The sequence below is a fragment of the Pezoporus flaviventris genome, unplaced genomic scaffold (assembly GCF_033815535.1).
Source record: "Pezoporus flaviventris isolate CSIRO_AGI_PZ_B2104156 unplaced genomic scaffold, CSIRO_AGI_Pfla_v1 ptg000006l, whole genome shotgun sequence".
Lineage (NCBI taxonomy): Eukaryota > Metazoa > Chordata > Aves > Psittaciformes > Psittacidae > Pezoporus > Pezoporus flaviventris.
In genome coordinates this window covers 10,926,107-10,941,225 of record NW_026892554.1, presented here as the reverse complement: position 1 = coordinate 10,941,225, position 15,119 = coordinate 10,926,107, and the positions used below count along the sequence as shown (strand labels likewise).

The window sequence follows — 15,119 nt, the reverse complement described above, 5'->3', positions numbered from 1 at the left end:
TGGAGCAACAGAACCAGGGGCAATAGCAGTTCTAGGACTAGGCTGAGTCAGGGAGGCAGCAGCAGTTCCTGTGCAGGGAAAGAGAGGGAGTAGAAGCGTGGAATGTAGCAAATGCAGAGAAATGAGGCGTTACAGGGGGTTCTGCACCATGCTTGAGGGGTGTGCAGCTTTGTTCGTTGAAGTGAAGCACACTCCATGCACACAGCTCTTTTTAGTCTGGGGTTTCACTAAATGCAGTTGGCCTTTAAGAGCATGGTGTTACTCTGCAGTATTTCTTGGGTGCTTGGATGCGTGTAATGGGCCAGTGTGTGTTGCTACCATGGGCTTCCCATTCTCAGTGGTGTTCTAGTGCTTTGCTCCTCAGAACAACAGGGTGAGAATTGTATGTGATAACTACATCTTTCTCTTTCCCACTAGTTATGCAAATCCAGTGATTTTAGAGATATTAAAGAAGTAGAAGGAGGGGTGGGTGTGTTTCTCTTTTTAAAGGTTGGATCTGATTATGCTGCTTTTCTTACCCTGCAGTGCTACAGGGTGTGCCTGCACTGAATGCTAAAATAACAAAATGTGGTGCTGTCTCCCATACTGCAAAATACCTACATGTAATTATATGAAACTTGTTAGAATGCAGTTTCATACATCTGGAGTGTGCTTTTTAAAAAAACAAACAAAAAAAAAAGCTTATTCAAAGTGTGTCCTCTGAGAAAATGATTCATCTAACAAAGTGCCTTACTGCTGGGGGAGTTTTCCCTTTTGAAGGTAGCTGTTTCAGTGCTGAATTGGGGGTTTTGTAGGTAGGTTCTAGGATTTGTCAGGAACATGCTATCTGATGGGCAAGTTGCACTGGTGTCTGAACTGAAGAGTGGAAGGGCTATCGGCTCAAAGAGTAAACACAATTTAAGTCTCCTTATTTTGCATGGTGAGGTATAATTATGGAGTATGTATGCACAGAAATCTTACTCCCAGTGCAAATCCCCAATTACACCCCCTCTCTTTTACGTACTCTGTAATTATTATAAGGTGTAAAGGTAAAAGAACTAGTCCTTAACTAGCTTCATTCTGCTGACATGAATGGGTTTTGCAGACACTTAACGCCTATTGTGGAGGTTTTAAAACAGTGTGTAATACCCATGATTTCAATTTATCATAGACATATTTATCAGATTGACTATATTTAGCCCAAGAAATTTTGTAGTCAGAGATGATACTCTAATAGAGTTGAGTGTGTGCATCCTGAAAAGGAGCTGAAAAGTTTTGATATCTAGCTCCTTCTCCTCACGTAGATTCGGGGTTTGGCTGGCTGTACTCCTTTAGTTGGCAGTCGCCACATAACCGGAAAGGAAGGCAGTTAAAAATCTTTTCCTTGTGATCTATGCTAGGTTAGAAGTGCGTATCTCCATTTAAAAAATGGAGTGAAACTCAAACAATAAGCATACCAGGTTTTTTTTCCTTTAATAAAGTCTAATAATGGTATGAAGGATTAGCCTGAAAGGCTGTGTCAACCTAAATGCTTTGTAACTACAATTCTGGTTATAGTAAGACTTTTTCATAACCTGTCACCTAAGGTAAATATTTGTCATTCTTGTAAAACAGTGAGAATTTGAAAGCAGTAGCAAGTCCTGGAGTGAGAGAAACAAGACAAAAGAAGGAAGAAAATGTTACTTTCACCCCTGTAACAGTTATCTTGTTTGTTGTCATCTGTTGTGTTATGCTGGTCTTGCTGTATTTCTTCTACAAATGGTTAGGTAAGAAACAATGGATGATCTCATATGACTTGTTTTTCTGCATGATCTTATAGGTGTCTGAGTCTAAAAAGCTCAATTTCTAAACTAAAATTAATATAATTTTGTAATTGTTCTCTCCATATATGAGTCAAGGGTTGAAAAGATGTAGCTGCTACTTAGAAGCTTTCTTCTGTTATCTTACAAAGTTTTCCTTGACAGTGCTTATTCTGAATAATGTGGAGTAGAGGTGCCAGTGACTAGTAAAGAAAGTATATGATGTATGTTGATGTTCTTGGAAGGGTGGCAATGATAGCTTAGTGGTGTTTAGAGTGAAAACTTCTGTTCGGCATTGCTACATTGACGTTGAGTTTGTGGTGTCCTAATTAAGTACAGGGGAAATGGCATTGCCATAATAGAATAAACTCAATCATGCTAGTAATAAGCTAAGTTCTTGAATGATGCAATTCTACTAAATTGTAATTTCCAAACTGTTGGTTGATTTTTTTTTTTTTTTAATAACCTCTTTATAGGTATCAAATTGCTTTTAGTCAGACCTTCACTAGCAGTAAACCCCCTCCAAACCAACAGCAACAAATCCCCAAAGTAACTGGCAGACAACTGTCTTACTGTTTATGAATGTTTCAGGGTGCTTACCATAAGTTAGAGTGCACAATATACTGTAAGTTAGAACATGAAATACACAGGGTTTTCTCCTAGTCAGGTGGTTCCTAACTACATACAAGTTTTTGGAAGGAATGGGGTGTTTAGTATCTTAAAGTGCCACCTAAATGATCAGTCAGATCTTGGGGATATTGAAATCTTTAGGCATAAACAGACAAAGTACTTAAAGGGAAAATCTGAAGTGGAAAGTATTACCAGAAATTGGGAAAGCAGGTAGTTGTAAGATAGCACTTTGGTTTTAGTTGGCTAAAACCAAATAAAAGTATGTGAAAGCAGTAACAGGTGACTTCTTCCTTCTTAAATAAAAGGGAACAAAAATTAAAAAAAAAAGGGGGTGTTAATTAAAAACTTTCAGACCTCCCATCTTTGCTTAATGAGAACTCTTGTCATGGCAGAGACAATCAGAATTCAGCATTTTCTGTAATCAGCTGATGTATTGAGCAGTGCTGTAACTGTTAACATAAGTTGCTGTTTATATCAAATGTACATTGTTGTGTTTGATTCTTGTTTAATTTCTTTCCTATTGTATTTTGTCACTGATTCCCATCTTCCATTGTTTTTATTTAGTGTATGTTATAATATCAGTCTTCTGCTTGGCATCTGCAATGAGTCTATACAACTGTCTTGCGGCATTAATAGGCGAAATACCATTTGGGCAGTGCAGGTATTGTACACCTTTCACTTATTATAAATGGAAGATTTCTTTGGGGTATATTCTGATTGCTACTCAAGGTAGTGTGAAAACTCAAGAGCAGTTTGACAAATTGTTTCCTAAACAGTTTAGTATGTGGGATTGTTAAAAAACAAAATTACAAGCTCCTTTAATAGATATTAGATGTATTTGTATCATAATTAACAGTTAAAATAGTATTGTGGGACATTCACTGCATTACTTTTATTTGCAAGCATTGCTGTAAGCAAACTTAAAAGGCTCTGCTTGGCCATCTGAGCTCAGCTTGTGCTCACTTTGGCTCACTTCGGTATGCTTACTCAGGTGTGCTCACTTTGTTCATCAAGGAACTCGGTAAGGGGGAATCCTGCACACTTGGTCCTGTTTCAGGCAAGTACTGTGCTATAGGCAATAGAGGTTTTTTTTTTCTTTATGTTGGTCTGTCACAGGTACAGTACAGATTAAGTTTTAATTTTCTTGTGAAGGCAACACATTGCTCATGTCCTCTGTGTTAGTGGTTACAGTTGTAACTCAGGTTGTGAGTTATCAATGTGCAGATAGCCTTGCCTTACTACTCCGAGTAGGTATCCTGCAGGTATTAGTGAGTATGGGAATATTTTCCTCCTCTGTATTTTCACATTTAAAAAAAAACCCTGGCATTTAATGCAACAAATAGTTCTTTCCCCAAAAAGAACAATTCTTATAAGCTTGGAAGCCTAAGATTGTGTTTGCATGTTAGTACAGGATATTAGTGCCAGGTGATCCAGTAGCCCATCAAAGGCAGAGATCAGGTAGAAAAGACATCAGGTTTTGTGTAAGCTGTAGGACAGGCATTTCTTCTGTCAGTTAATATCAGTTCAAGAACTACCCCAGAAAATTGAGTAGGTGGTGGAAACAGATACTGGCTCACAGTTTTGCAATACATAGTTACTCCATTTTTAATCTTGGATTGTGTGTCCTAAAATTGACTTTCACCACTCCCCCCACCCCCCTTTCTGGAATTATGATGTCTGTCCCTCACTGACATAGTTCTGTTGGTGTAGTTGTTAAATGACATAGATTAAATAAATTCATCTGCTTGCCACCTTCTCTGGATGTGTTTGCTAAAATGAGGACTGGTCGTCAAAGCCCAATTTGATTTATCTTTGGGCATGTTTTAAACTCAGCCTAGAGAAGGACTGGTACTGGAGTTGCCAGTATAATGCCACCTAAGTCTGGATAGAACAAATGGGCAAAGGAGAAGCTCTCAAGGTGAGAACACCTTGTCAGCTTAAGGACCCATGATAGCACAGGCATGTGTTTTGGCTGTTGCAGGCTTTCTTTTTTAATTTAATTATTTCCTTTTAGGATCGCATGTTGCAACAAAAGCATTGAAGTGAGGCTTATTTTTCTTGCTGCATTCTGCATAGCAGCAGCTGTCATCTGGGCAGTGTTTCGAAATGAAGATAGGTAAGTGATGCATTCTGACTTAAAAGAGTAATATGAATAATTGTCATTAATGAACTTCCCATCATATAACTAATCCTGGAGCATAGCATCTGTCTATACTCTGTCCTGATTTCAAAAAAGTCATAAATGTATTTATGAAGCTTAATGAGCATGGGAGTAATAGAGAACAAAGCTATACAAATGAACTGTGTGGTACTTTGGAGTTACAAAAAATTATAAAGATGAGGAAGAACTAACTTGATTGTTAATGAAGAAAAATAGTGCAGAAATAGCCTAGGGACTGTAAGACCTGTGCTTCCTGTGGAAGCAGAGGACCATAAATACACAAATACTGTAGTACAATCCTAAGTAGCATCTTGAGTCAGATATTAAGTAGGGCTTCCAATCAAGTAAGCCATCATACAAGTTAACACCAAAGCCCTGTTGTGGCCTCTGTTCAACTCATTTTCTTTGTAGTGTGCTGATGAGGTGTCCTGGTTTAATCCCAGCCACCAACTAAGCCCCAGCCAGCCACTCACACAGTCCCCCCTGGGATGGGGAAGAGAACTGGAATGGTAAAAGTGAGAAAACTCAAGAGTTGAGGTTAAGACAGTTTAATAGGTAAAGCAAAAGCTGCACGTGCAGGGAAGCAAAACAAGGAGTTTATTCACCACTTCCCATTGTCAGGCAAATGTTCATCCATCTCTAGGACAGCAGGGTTCCATCACGTGTAATGGTTACTTCAGATGACATTACTCCAAATATCCTTCCTCCTTTAATCAGCTTTATATGCTGAGCACATTATATAGTGCAGAATATACAATATAGCAAAACCTAAAACCATTATTGCACTTAGAGTCCAGCAGCAGTTTGAACAATATGTAAAAATATGTTCTTGGTTTTTAGGTGGGCTTGGATTTTGCAAGACATTTTGGGAGTTGCTTTCTGCCTAAACTTCATTAAAACACTGAAGATGCCGAACTTCAAGGTATTGCAAGTTGCTTACCTTAAAGAAGTATTCTAATGCCATGTATCTAAGTTTAGTACCAGGAAGTAGGTTTTCAACACTGAAGAAAGCCTATAAGTTAAGAAAATCTTTAACATTTTTAATAGAAATTAATCCTGTTCTATATGTAATGCCAGGATAAAAACAAGGAGAGGTAGGGGTTGGTTCTTCCTTTTTTTTTTTTTTTTTAACATAGTGCAGTGGTACCAGAATCTAGCTGTGCAGTCCTTGAAAACCTATGGGAATATTTTCTACTTTGTTTTTTTTCCAGTCCTGTGTGATACTTCTGGGCCTTCTCCTTCTATATGATGTGTTTTTTGTCTTCATAACACCATTTATCACAAAGGTATGTCTGTGAATTTATCTTTAAAATAAAACAAAAAATGTTATCTACTCACTGGGGCAGTATTTTTGTTGAACAGGTTGGTATTTTCAGTATTCTCAGTGCAGGAATGCTGACTTCCTTTTCTTCATTTGAGGCAGCAGTGGCCTAAACTTTCATCTTCTATGGGCTGTTGAGCATAATGCTTGCGTACGTGCCATAAATTCTGTTAAATTACTTACGTTTTCAGCAATTACATGGCCAAAAACAAGCTGTCCCCAATTGTGTGACAGTATAATGATGAGAAATTACTGTCCTACAGTTTTCTTCCTGCTTTTGCTTTCAACACCCATATATTGAAACATGCTGTAGTACTCTCTGTAGTGCTCCTTTGCAACGTAGTGTGAACTGTAGCAAGTGTACCTTTTATTTTGGGGCAGAAAGCTCATGGCAGAAAAAACTGACACTTTATTAATCTTAACTTCCAGCTACATCTTGTGATTTGTTTGTGGGTTTTTTTCTGAACAGTTATTTTAGGCTGGAATATGTGTTTGCAGTGCAAAACTGTACTGCATGATACTGTTCAATACTAGTACATTCCTTTGGATGTTCAGGATTTTTCCAGTCCTGGATTCTAAAATGAATTTTAAAAAAGTTTTGTTTTTTTTTTTAATGTAGTATGAATATTTTGGTATATTAAGCCACTAACTTTTGAAAAATAACCTTAATTTCAGAATGGGGCAAGTATAATGGTTGAAGTTGCAGCTGGGCCTTTTGGAAACAGTGAAAAGGTATGAACAGTTGTTTTAGTATGTGCAACAAAAATACTGACACTGCATAGCTAATTCTAATGTGCTTTTCAGCATAACTTTCTCACAAAATATAGCCAGCTTCTGCTATTTTCTTTTAAGTATTAAATACCTGTTGACTTGGGTTTGATCCTAGAATGATGGAAACTTGGTGGAAGTCCCTACTGAACGCTCAGCTCCCCATGAGAAAGTAAGGATTGTATTTCAGATATTGGATTTTTAAATTATTCCCTCTGAAAAGACTATTCTTTTGGGGAAAACCTGACTGTCCAAATTTCTCTTCAGGGCCTGGATATCGTTGATTCTTTAGCTAGGGTAATAATCCAGATTTGTAATTCCAATTATATGGTTTGATGCTTTAGTTTTATTTGTGTGTGCGCATATTATCTGTAAATCTGAATTTCCAGCTTACCTGCTGCCTTAAGATTTACCTGCTCTCTATGTTGGTTTCTGGTTTTACTTCAGGTTCTACCTATTTTGAAGTTCTGCATTAACAATAAATCGATTATATTTAAACTGTTTATTAATTTAAGCAAACAATCAAAAAAAGCTCCCAAACACCAGGATGCTTTAGATTAGATTTATGTGGGCTTCTGAAATACTGTTTTACAGTTACCTGTGGTTATTAGAGTGCCTAGACTTGGATACTCTGCATCAACACTGTGTGACATGCCATTTTCATTGCTGGGTTTTGGAGACATTATTGTACCAGGTGAGCAAGTGTTTTTGGCAATTATAAATTACGATTAAATATTTAGGGTTTGATTGTCAACTGACATTTCAGTTTACTCAACAGCTAAATCAGATGCAGCAGTTTGGCTTGATCTGTTATGCAGAATACAGCAAAAGCCACAATATAAGACAGCTTAGTATGTTACAGAACACTTACATGGTGAAGGGGGTTTGCTTTTCTTTCACACTCTGTTGTGTAAATACAAGTCCCACAGATAAATGCAGTTGTCAGTATTAATTAAATCTCACTGAAATCTCACAGAAAGCAACTTTTCTGTGACTTCATACTATTTTTGTATCCTAGACTACCTAATTGGAGGTGAGGTAACGGAAAATATATTATCAAATTTTTCCATCTTTGTCAGCAGAGCTGAGTTTTGCCATAGTTGGAGTCTTGAGCAAATGAAGTCAGGCACAAAGCACCACCATGTGAACAGTGTGCAGGCAAAATTGCTGATTGTAAAAAGCGAGCATTAAAATCCTGTTGAAGTGTTAGAACTAAGTTGTTACCCTTCTGTATTAACAAAGTGAAAATAGCACAGTGTATTTAGCTTGCTAAAAAAAAAAAAAACCAAAACCTTTTAATACCAAGCTCACTTGGCTGATTGTGGTTTTGATTTTCAAGACTTGCTGTAGAATTTCTTAAACTGGTTCTTGGCTTTCCAGAAATAAATGGGAAGAAGATAACATACAGTAATGGGGTGTCTTAACATAAATTCTTTTTGTGCTGCTTTGATCTAGAGGAAGACTGGGGAGAAAAAAAAAATCATGGCTAAATACGTCATTAATCTTTTGTTTTGTTTTTCCCTTCAAGGGCTTCTGGTTGCCTACTGTCGCAGATTTGATGTTCAGACAAGTTCATCTTCTGTATACTACGTTTCCTGTACAATAGGTAACTTGTGATATTTCAGCAATCTTGAATCTTCATACTAGCCTTTTTTTTTTTTTCCCCCATAAATGGCATAACCAGATAGGTTTCTTCAGGTAAAGGTTCAGTGTTGTCAAGAATCTTTTTATGATATCTTTAATGTGCCTGCCCATATTTAAGGTGAGCATTCTTTATGGTAGTCAGTTGGTTAGAGAAAGCTTGCAAATACAGAGCAACCTATTGTCCACCTTTTTTTTTTTTTCAATTATATTAATGAAGATGTTACTTAAATAATAAATCTAGCTTACTTTTAAAAAAATCTCCTGTTCTTGATAGTGTGCGTATAAATATCTTTTTATAGCTTATGCCATTGGTATGGTGCTGACCTTCATTGTTTTGGCATTAATGAAGATGGGACAACCGGCCCTTCTCTATCTTGTCCCATGTACACTCCTCACTAGCTCATTTGTTGCTTGGAGGCGCAAAGAGATGAAGAAGTTCTGGAAAGGAAGCAGTTACCAGGTAGGCTGAATATGTTGTAGTTAATTCTTTTGAGTGTAGGCTTCTAGAAGTACTTCATAATGTATTGCAAAGTAATCTATTTTTTGCTAGTCTTCATGTTATCTTCCGGAACTAATAAGGAAAAATAGTTGTTATGCTTAGAAAATCTTAGTCTAGTAGTTGACAAAGCAGAACAAAGCTTGAGGGAGATAAATAGCTGGTTCACTACTCATAAAAAAAGTAATTTGTCCTATTTTATTTTCTTTGGAATGTTTTTGGGTGTTTTTTTTTCATGTTTTAACATTCCTCGACTATCATCTTGATGTGGTATAACATGAGTCACTGAACTAAGCATGCAGATTCCAATCTGCACTAGTCCTCTCTTAAGAAACAGTTAAGCTGGTGATCAACTACAATTTTAGAAACTTTCTGGCATAATCAGGATTATATGAAGCATTCAGCAACAAAATAGCTGGGTGGTTATAAAACTGTTTTCTGTCACAGTGGTGTGCACACTGCCGTGGGTATTCTGCATTACCCCTTTGATTATCTCTGACGTTACCCAGGAACTGCAGTCCTTGAATCCCACCAGCTATCTGCCTCTCCCTGTTGACATGTGCATGTTCCCCCTGATTTGACTTGCTGTGGTAACACAGTGTGCCAGTAACTCTTGTGAGCTGGCATGCATCACAAGACAGACCAGTCTTGAGGTTACTCTAGACCTTGCTTGAGACCTGAAGTCCAATATTGTTTGAATTCAGAAACAATCACCTGTATCTAGGCTGTGTGGAACTCAGCTCAGAGAATGGATAGTCTGTTGCCAAGGGAGGTGGGTTGGCTCCTGCCTTTTCAAATTTGGTATTGCAAGGTTTAAGTCAAGGTGGTGATAATTCTTGTCGAACTGCAGGCATGCAGCTTCTATAGTATTATCAGTATTACAGTATTATCAAAACTACCTTTTGTTGATCTGACTAGTACTCTACACCTGCTTCAGCAGGAGGTTGGCTAGGTATAGAATTACTAAGGAGGCCTTCAGCTTTAACTACATAGCTTGTCTTTGTCTGCAGAACCAACTCTCTTCCTTTTTTAGATCCAGCAAACAGGAATGTTTCTCTGTAGGTCAGAATGAATTTGACTTGCCATGCCTTTGGTGACTGCTGTTCTAAAACAGTGTCACATATAGGAAGCCCAGTAACTCTGGGCCTGTTGGGGGATGGAAGAAAGCTTTGCAATTTATTTTTCTCAGTTGAGTTCCAAGTAAGATTGGCCTGAGCAGATTTGGCAGCACCCTTTAGGGAGAAAAATTTCTTGCACTTCTCATAGGAAAACTCATACTTGGAAGAATTATGTTGCCATAGTAGTTATTTCCATGTCCTTTCAACTGGTTTCTTTAAGGATTAAAACTAATCTGAACTTCAGCTTGTTTGAGGTCAGATGGCTTCATTTCTGGCACATCTTAAAATGTGCCAGAGAGAGCCCCCACTCTACAACCCCTGAGTTAGACTTGTCTGTAGTTGAACACCTCTGTGTAACTTTACTGACTCCTATTTTTCCGTAACATTCTGAAGAAGATTTTCTACATTATTTTTTTCCAGAGGGTGTTATTCAAGTTGCACTCTCAAAATGCTGCAGTGTTGATCTTTCTCCTCACATGAAGATGAATTTTGAACTGTTCTTACCGAACTTACACGAAAACATGCAAAAAAACTATCCCCAAACCAACCGTGCACACAGCCCCAGGGTTGAAATCTCCAGCTTTCATTGCTCATTCTGAGGAGAAAGAATACAGAAAGGGGACTGTATTTTTTTGCTACAAGGGTCTTGTGGACTGGAGCAGAGCTACCCCATTGATAAGGGTGGCCAGACTTCAATAAAGGTTTGCTTTGTCCTTATGGAAACAGAGCAACCTTGCAGACTTCTTAGAGCAAAGCGCCCTAAGAATAGGGGTACAAGAGCATGTATGGTGTATTAGGTGACTAAACTTCATGAATACTGCTGTTTGTTTATAGACCATTAGTTAGCTTTTCTGAGTTTTGGGATTTTCTGATTTTTGTTGTGTATGATTTTAATAATGGAATGAATTTTATTTAGGTATCGGACTCCTCCAGGACGCCTTTGCTACAAGGTGTGATTATAGCCTTCTTTTAATGAAACTTTATTAATCATCTTATGGTTTCTTTTTTTCCCCTCTGCTTCATCTTTTCCTTTGAGTCTGTCTTTTAAATTTTTTTCTGAGTAATTAATGGAAAAGGGTAGCAATGAAGATGAGCTATAAATCATGTTTTGTGCTTAGGTGTTTGGGTTGGGGGTTTTTCTTTCTTTCTTGAAAGGAATATAGGAAAACTTAAGGACCAATGGAACCACGATTCCTAACCCTGAAGGCAGGCTTTGTATTCCTCTCTACTGTATAATTTCCCAAATCCCTAGGAGTATCTTCGAATACGTAGAATTGGATTTAGTTCCTCTGCCTATATGGAAGTACCTGATTTTTATGTGCCACTGCATTGACATGAAAACCTGCTTTGTGATCATCACAGCTGTGTTGTCCTCTGTTATAATGTTCAGCATTATGAATTGTCTTTAGTGTCATGTCTACAGTCCCTCTGTCATCTTACTACTCAACAAGTACACTTGTCCTGTGCTGTCTGTAGTGTTTGCAGTGGGATAGAGAGCAAGGATTCAGACCAGCTTCTGTGGTCCTTCTGCACAGCTTCTACACTGCCGTGAGAGGTTTAACCTTAAGCTATAGATCATGACGGCTAACACTGGTGATATTCAACTGTCCACTGTCCCAAACACAGTATGGAGAGAGCAATGCAAGCTTTCAAATGTCATATTCTTGCAGAATTTTGTTTTTTAAATCTAATCTTGAATTGTAGTTGGCAGTCTAGTTATCCATCTGCTTATAAAGCATAGCTTGTCTGCCCATTACACTGAAGACAGTTTGAGATGGTGAACTCTGCCTGTCGTAAATTCTGAACTAAAAAGTACTTTTCTCATTACCTTCTTTCTTCTAATAAAGAGTATTTTAACAATTTAAGTCTCATTAAAAAGCCTTAATAATAAATGAATTAGATACAAACCCAAGAAGGGATTAGGAAGTAGAAGAGGTTGAGTGCAAATTAAACTCAGATGGCCCAACCATATTTTTATAACATCAGATTCTTCTGTCCTGCTGTGTGCAGTCAAGTTCTTGGATAGGATTGTTAAAACCAGTTTTTCAGTTTCAGCTTTATACACATGGGAAATACTTGACTCCCTAAGATAGCTCTGAGGTCCCATAATTCTTAGCTGGGAGCATTTCTGTTGCTGCATAATAATGCAGTCTTGAATTGTAGTTATGCCACATGTGGCTTTATTATGGAGTAGACTTGAGCTGTAATGAGTTGTTGCACAGAAAAAACATTTTGACTGTTTACTGAAGCACAGTAAATAGTGCTTCACTACTCCTCCAGCTTTCTGGGGAGAGTAATGTACCTACTTTCTTCCCACCAAATGTAGGAAATGCTGCTGCCCAAAAGTGTACAATAAAGGTTTTTTTATGGGTTTTTTTGGATTGCTTATACTTCTCATTTATGCCTGCATGATAAACTTATTTGATACTTACTTCCCAGTTATTTATTTTAGAAATACTGTTTGGTTTTTGTATCAGTACAGTCTATGAAATCATTTTAGTAACACCATGAAAAGTCTAGTGGACTAATGCAACTTTGAAGTCTTGTAGGTAGAATAGTCCAGCAACTTTCAGAGTCTGTCAATTTGAAGTGTTCAGCAAACTTTCTTATCTCTCTTTGAAGTAATAAATCAACAGATTTGTCATTGGCATGTTACACAGCATGCACTTGCTGTTAGTACTGTCATTTTAAATCAAGTTTTTAGACACTTGCGAATTAATCATAGCTATAGGTTGTTAAGAATTATGTGAATTCAACATCAGAGTGCATCTTGCAGGCAAGTGTGTGCAGAAGTACTGTGTACTCTTCTACAGGTAGGAGCATGTATTGCCATTTCTAGTTTAACTCTGTGTGTGGTTTGGCAGGGATTTGTTTGTGGGTTGGTTGGTTGTTTGCTTTTGGTAGTTCACCGTGTTAGGAGATAGCTTTGTAAAGCTATCTAAATCTTTGTAAAAGACATTTATGTTTAACCCATCTTGACACACCACATCCCTTCTCCCCTTAAAAACTGTCAGGAATTCGGATGTGAAAGAAAAAGCTTCTGTATCTTCATCAGCTCTCCACAATGTATGGTCTGATTGCTCTGGCTCTTTTGAGGCTTGGAATAACTTTGTCCATCATTTTAGCATGGTGCATTCATCTTGCTGCTTGTCATAGAGTCCTGCAGCTTCTGGGGCTTTGAGGATGGGGTTGTCCCAGAAACCTACAACAGAGATACACTTTCAGAAAGACATCTGTTTATCCTCCCTGCCTTCAAGTTGTTGGTTATCCTTCTTCTATATGGTGGGGAGATTAGAAATGAGATGGGATGGCCTTTTTTTTTTTTTTTTTTTTTTTAGCCTTGTAATGTTTATGTGTATCAAAAAAAAACCCAAACAAACACCCTTTGGTATTTTTGGTTTTAAAGTCAACTTAAAAATCTGCTGTATTAAGCAGAGACTTAAAGATTTAACTAGAGGTGGTACCTCCAGCGTAAGTACATTTTGTGCTACTTGTTGTAGGATTAAGAGAAGACTCTTTGACTTTGGGACATGCTGAATTGTTGCAAATAGTGTTAGCTCTTCTTCTGGAAGCATCTTGTCAATTTAATAGGGAAACATTTTGCAAAAATGCTTACCAGAACTACCTCCTCTGCCAGTTGTTAGATGAACCTCCCTAGAAGGAAGCAAGATAACATGACAATACTTGATGTAATGTGGTGCCATGCGATGGTTTGTTGTGTTTTCCTGGAAACAAATACTTCAATCCTCATTCAAAATGAGGGTTTGACTTCTGTAATTGTAGGGAGTGGTTTGCTTTGGGTGATTTTTGATGTGGGATTTTGGTCACAGTGCAGGGTTAAAGTTCTAGATATACTGAAGTGAATACAAGGTTGTCATTGGCACAAGAGCTTGGTATTTGCAGCTGGACTGAGTGTGTGCTGTTGCTGTATCGTAGTGGTTAGGTGTATTGGCAATACTAGTGCTTGCCTTAATTCTTATTGTCTTAGTTCTGACATGTGAAAAGAGGGATATGAAAAACCTTTTCTGGGTTTAGCTAGATTGATATTGTGGCCAGTAGGCTCTCCTAAGGCTTACCCAAGTGCTAGTGACTTGCTTCTGCCTTGAAACTGTCATCTCAACTTACTGCATGGCATGTTGGCATGTCTGGACCAGGAAACAGCTTGTTTAAACAAACCTGCTTTTAATAAGGTGTGTTTGTACACCTTGCAGTGAAACATTTCTGTTGGCATAGAAGTGGGTATGGCACAGAGGTGGGTCACAACTAGAGGAAAAAAGTTAAAGAAATTACTCTTTTTGCTCTCTATATATGGAATTATATACACACTAAAGTGCATATAATGTGACAGTGCCAGGAGTCTGGCAAACTGTGTTCTCGTAAGACAAGAAAGCAAGCATGGAAATCTGCCCAGCTTAGAACCCATGCAGTGAACAGTTGTTTTACAGAAAGACCTTTTACTCCTTTTACAGGGAACCTTTTTACTACTAGGCAGAACGTGCAACTATGGAAGAACATCTGTGGGGTTTTCTACTTTTTGATGCTGAAATTATTATGCCCTTGTCCTAATAATCCTGCCATGCTGCATATATGAGCTCATTGACTTGTTCTGGTTGTCAACATCAGTTTTACTACTTCTGTATCTTCTGTCTCTGGTTGTCAGCTATCAAAACTGTCCAGTCCTTGGCCTCTTGTTGCTTATGCTTAGTTCTGAAGCCCTCAAACTGATGGGTCTCAGTTTGTCACACTAACTAATGTGTATATTACCAATGTAATTTATTCAGTGCCTTGTCCCAGGGAGGAAACTAGAGTCTTCGTTGTGCTCTAGCAATACAGCAGTTGGTAGGGAAACGGGCTGCTTTTTAGTCAGGAAAAGTACAATATTGTCTTGTGTTATTCAGGTGACCTAATCAGCTACAGGAATTGGAAAGTATAATGATCTGGTTCAGATTCTCCCCTGTTGCAGGACTTTTCAATTCCATTTCTTTTGTACTTTTTAAAATAAAGGAAAATGTACAAAGAAATGTTGCAAATCAAGTAGGTTTCTACTAGCTGTAATATGGCTAGCTTTTACAGTTATGAAAAGAGAAGGCTCATCTTTTCTATGCAAGCTATTGTTTGCTACCTGTACATCTTAGGTAGGATCCTGGGTCTGTTTGCAGTTCTGCAAACCATGTCTTTGAAAAATCTGGTTTACCCCAATCAT

At 37.9% G+C, this 15,119-nt stretch overlaps 1 protein-coding gene across 6 annotated transcripts in view; it reads left to right on the top strand.

Annotated features, from left to right (window-relative positions):
- The window catches only part of SPPL2A (signal peptide peptidase like 2A), a 28,212-nt gene that overhangs the window by 10,121 nt on the left and 2,972 nt on the right, over positions 1-15,119 (top strand). For 2 of the 6 annotated variants that reach the window (XM_061446879.1, XM_061446876.1), the window contains exons 6-16: positions 1,594-1,745; positions 2,973-3,069; positions 4,423-4,524; positions 5,410-5,491; positions 5,781-5,855; positions 6,566-6,622; positions 6,777-6,830; positions 7,253-7,352; positions 8,187-8,264; positions 8,602-8,762; positions 10,833-10,866. In XM_061446879.1, the coding sequence (XP_061302863.1) occupies positions 1,594-1,745; positions 2,973-3,069; positions 4,423-4,524; positions 5,410-5,491; positions 5,781-5,855; positions 6,566-6,622; positions 6,777-6,830; positions 7,253-7,352; positions 8,187-8,264; positions 8,602-8,762; positions 10,833-10,866 (992 nt within the window). The remainder of the gene's footprint in view (positions 1-1,593; positions 1,746-2,972; positions 3,070-4,422; positions 4,525-5,409; positions 5,492-5,780; positions 5,856-6,565; positions 6,623-6,776; positions 6,831-7,252; positions 7,353-8,186; positions 8,265-8,601; positions 8,763-10,832; positions 10,867-15,119) is intronic. The other 4 variants (XM_061446878.1, XM_061446875.1, XM_061446880.1 and 1 more) reach the window with 3 other exon arrangements.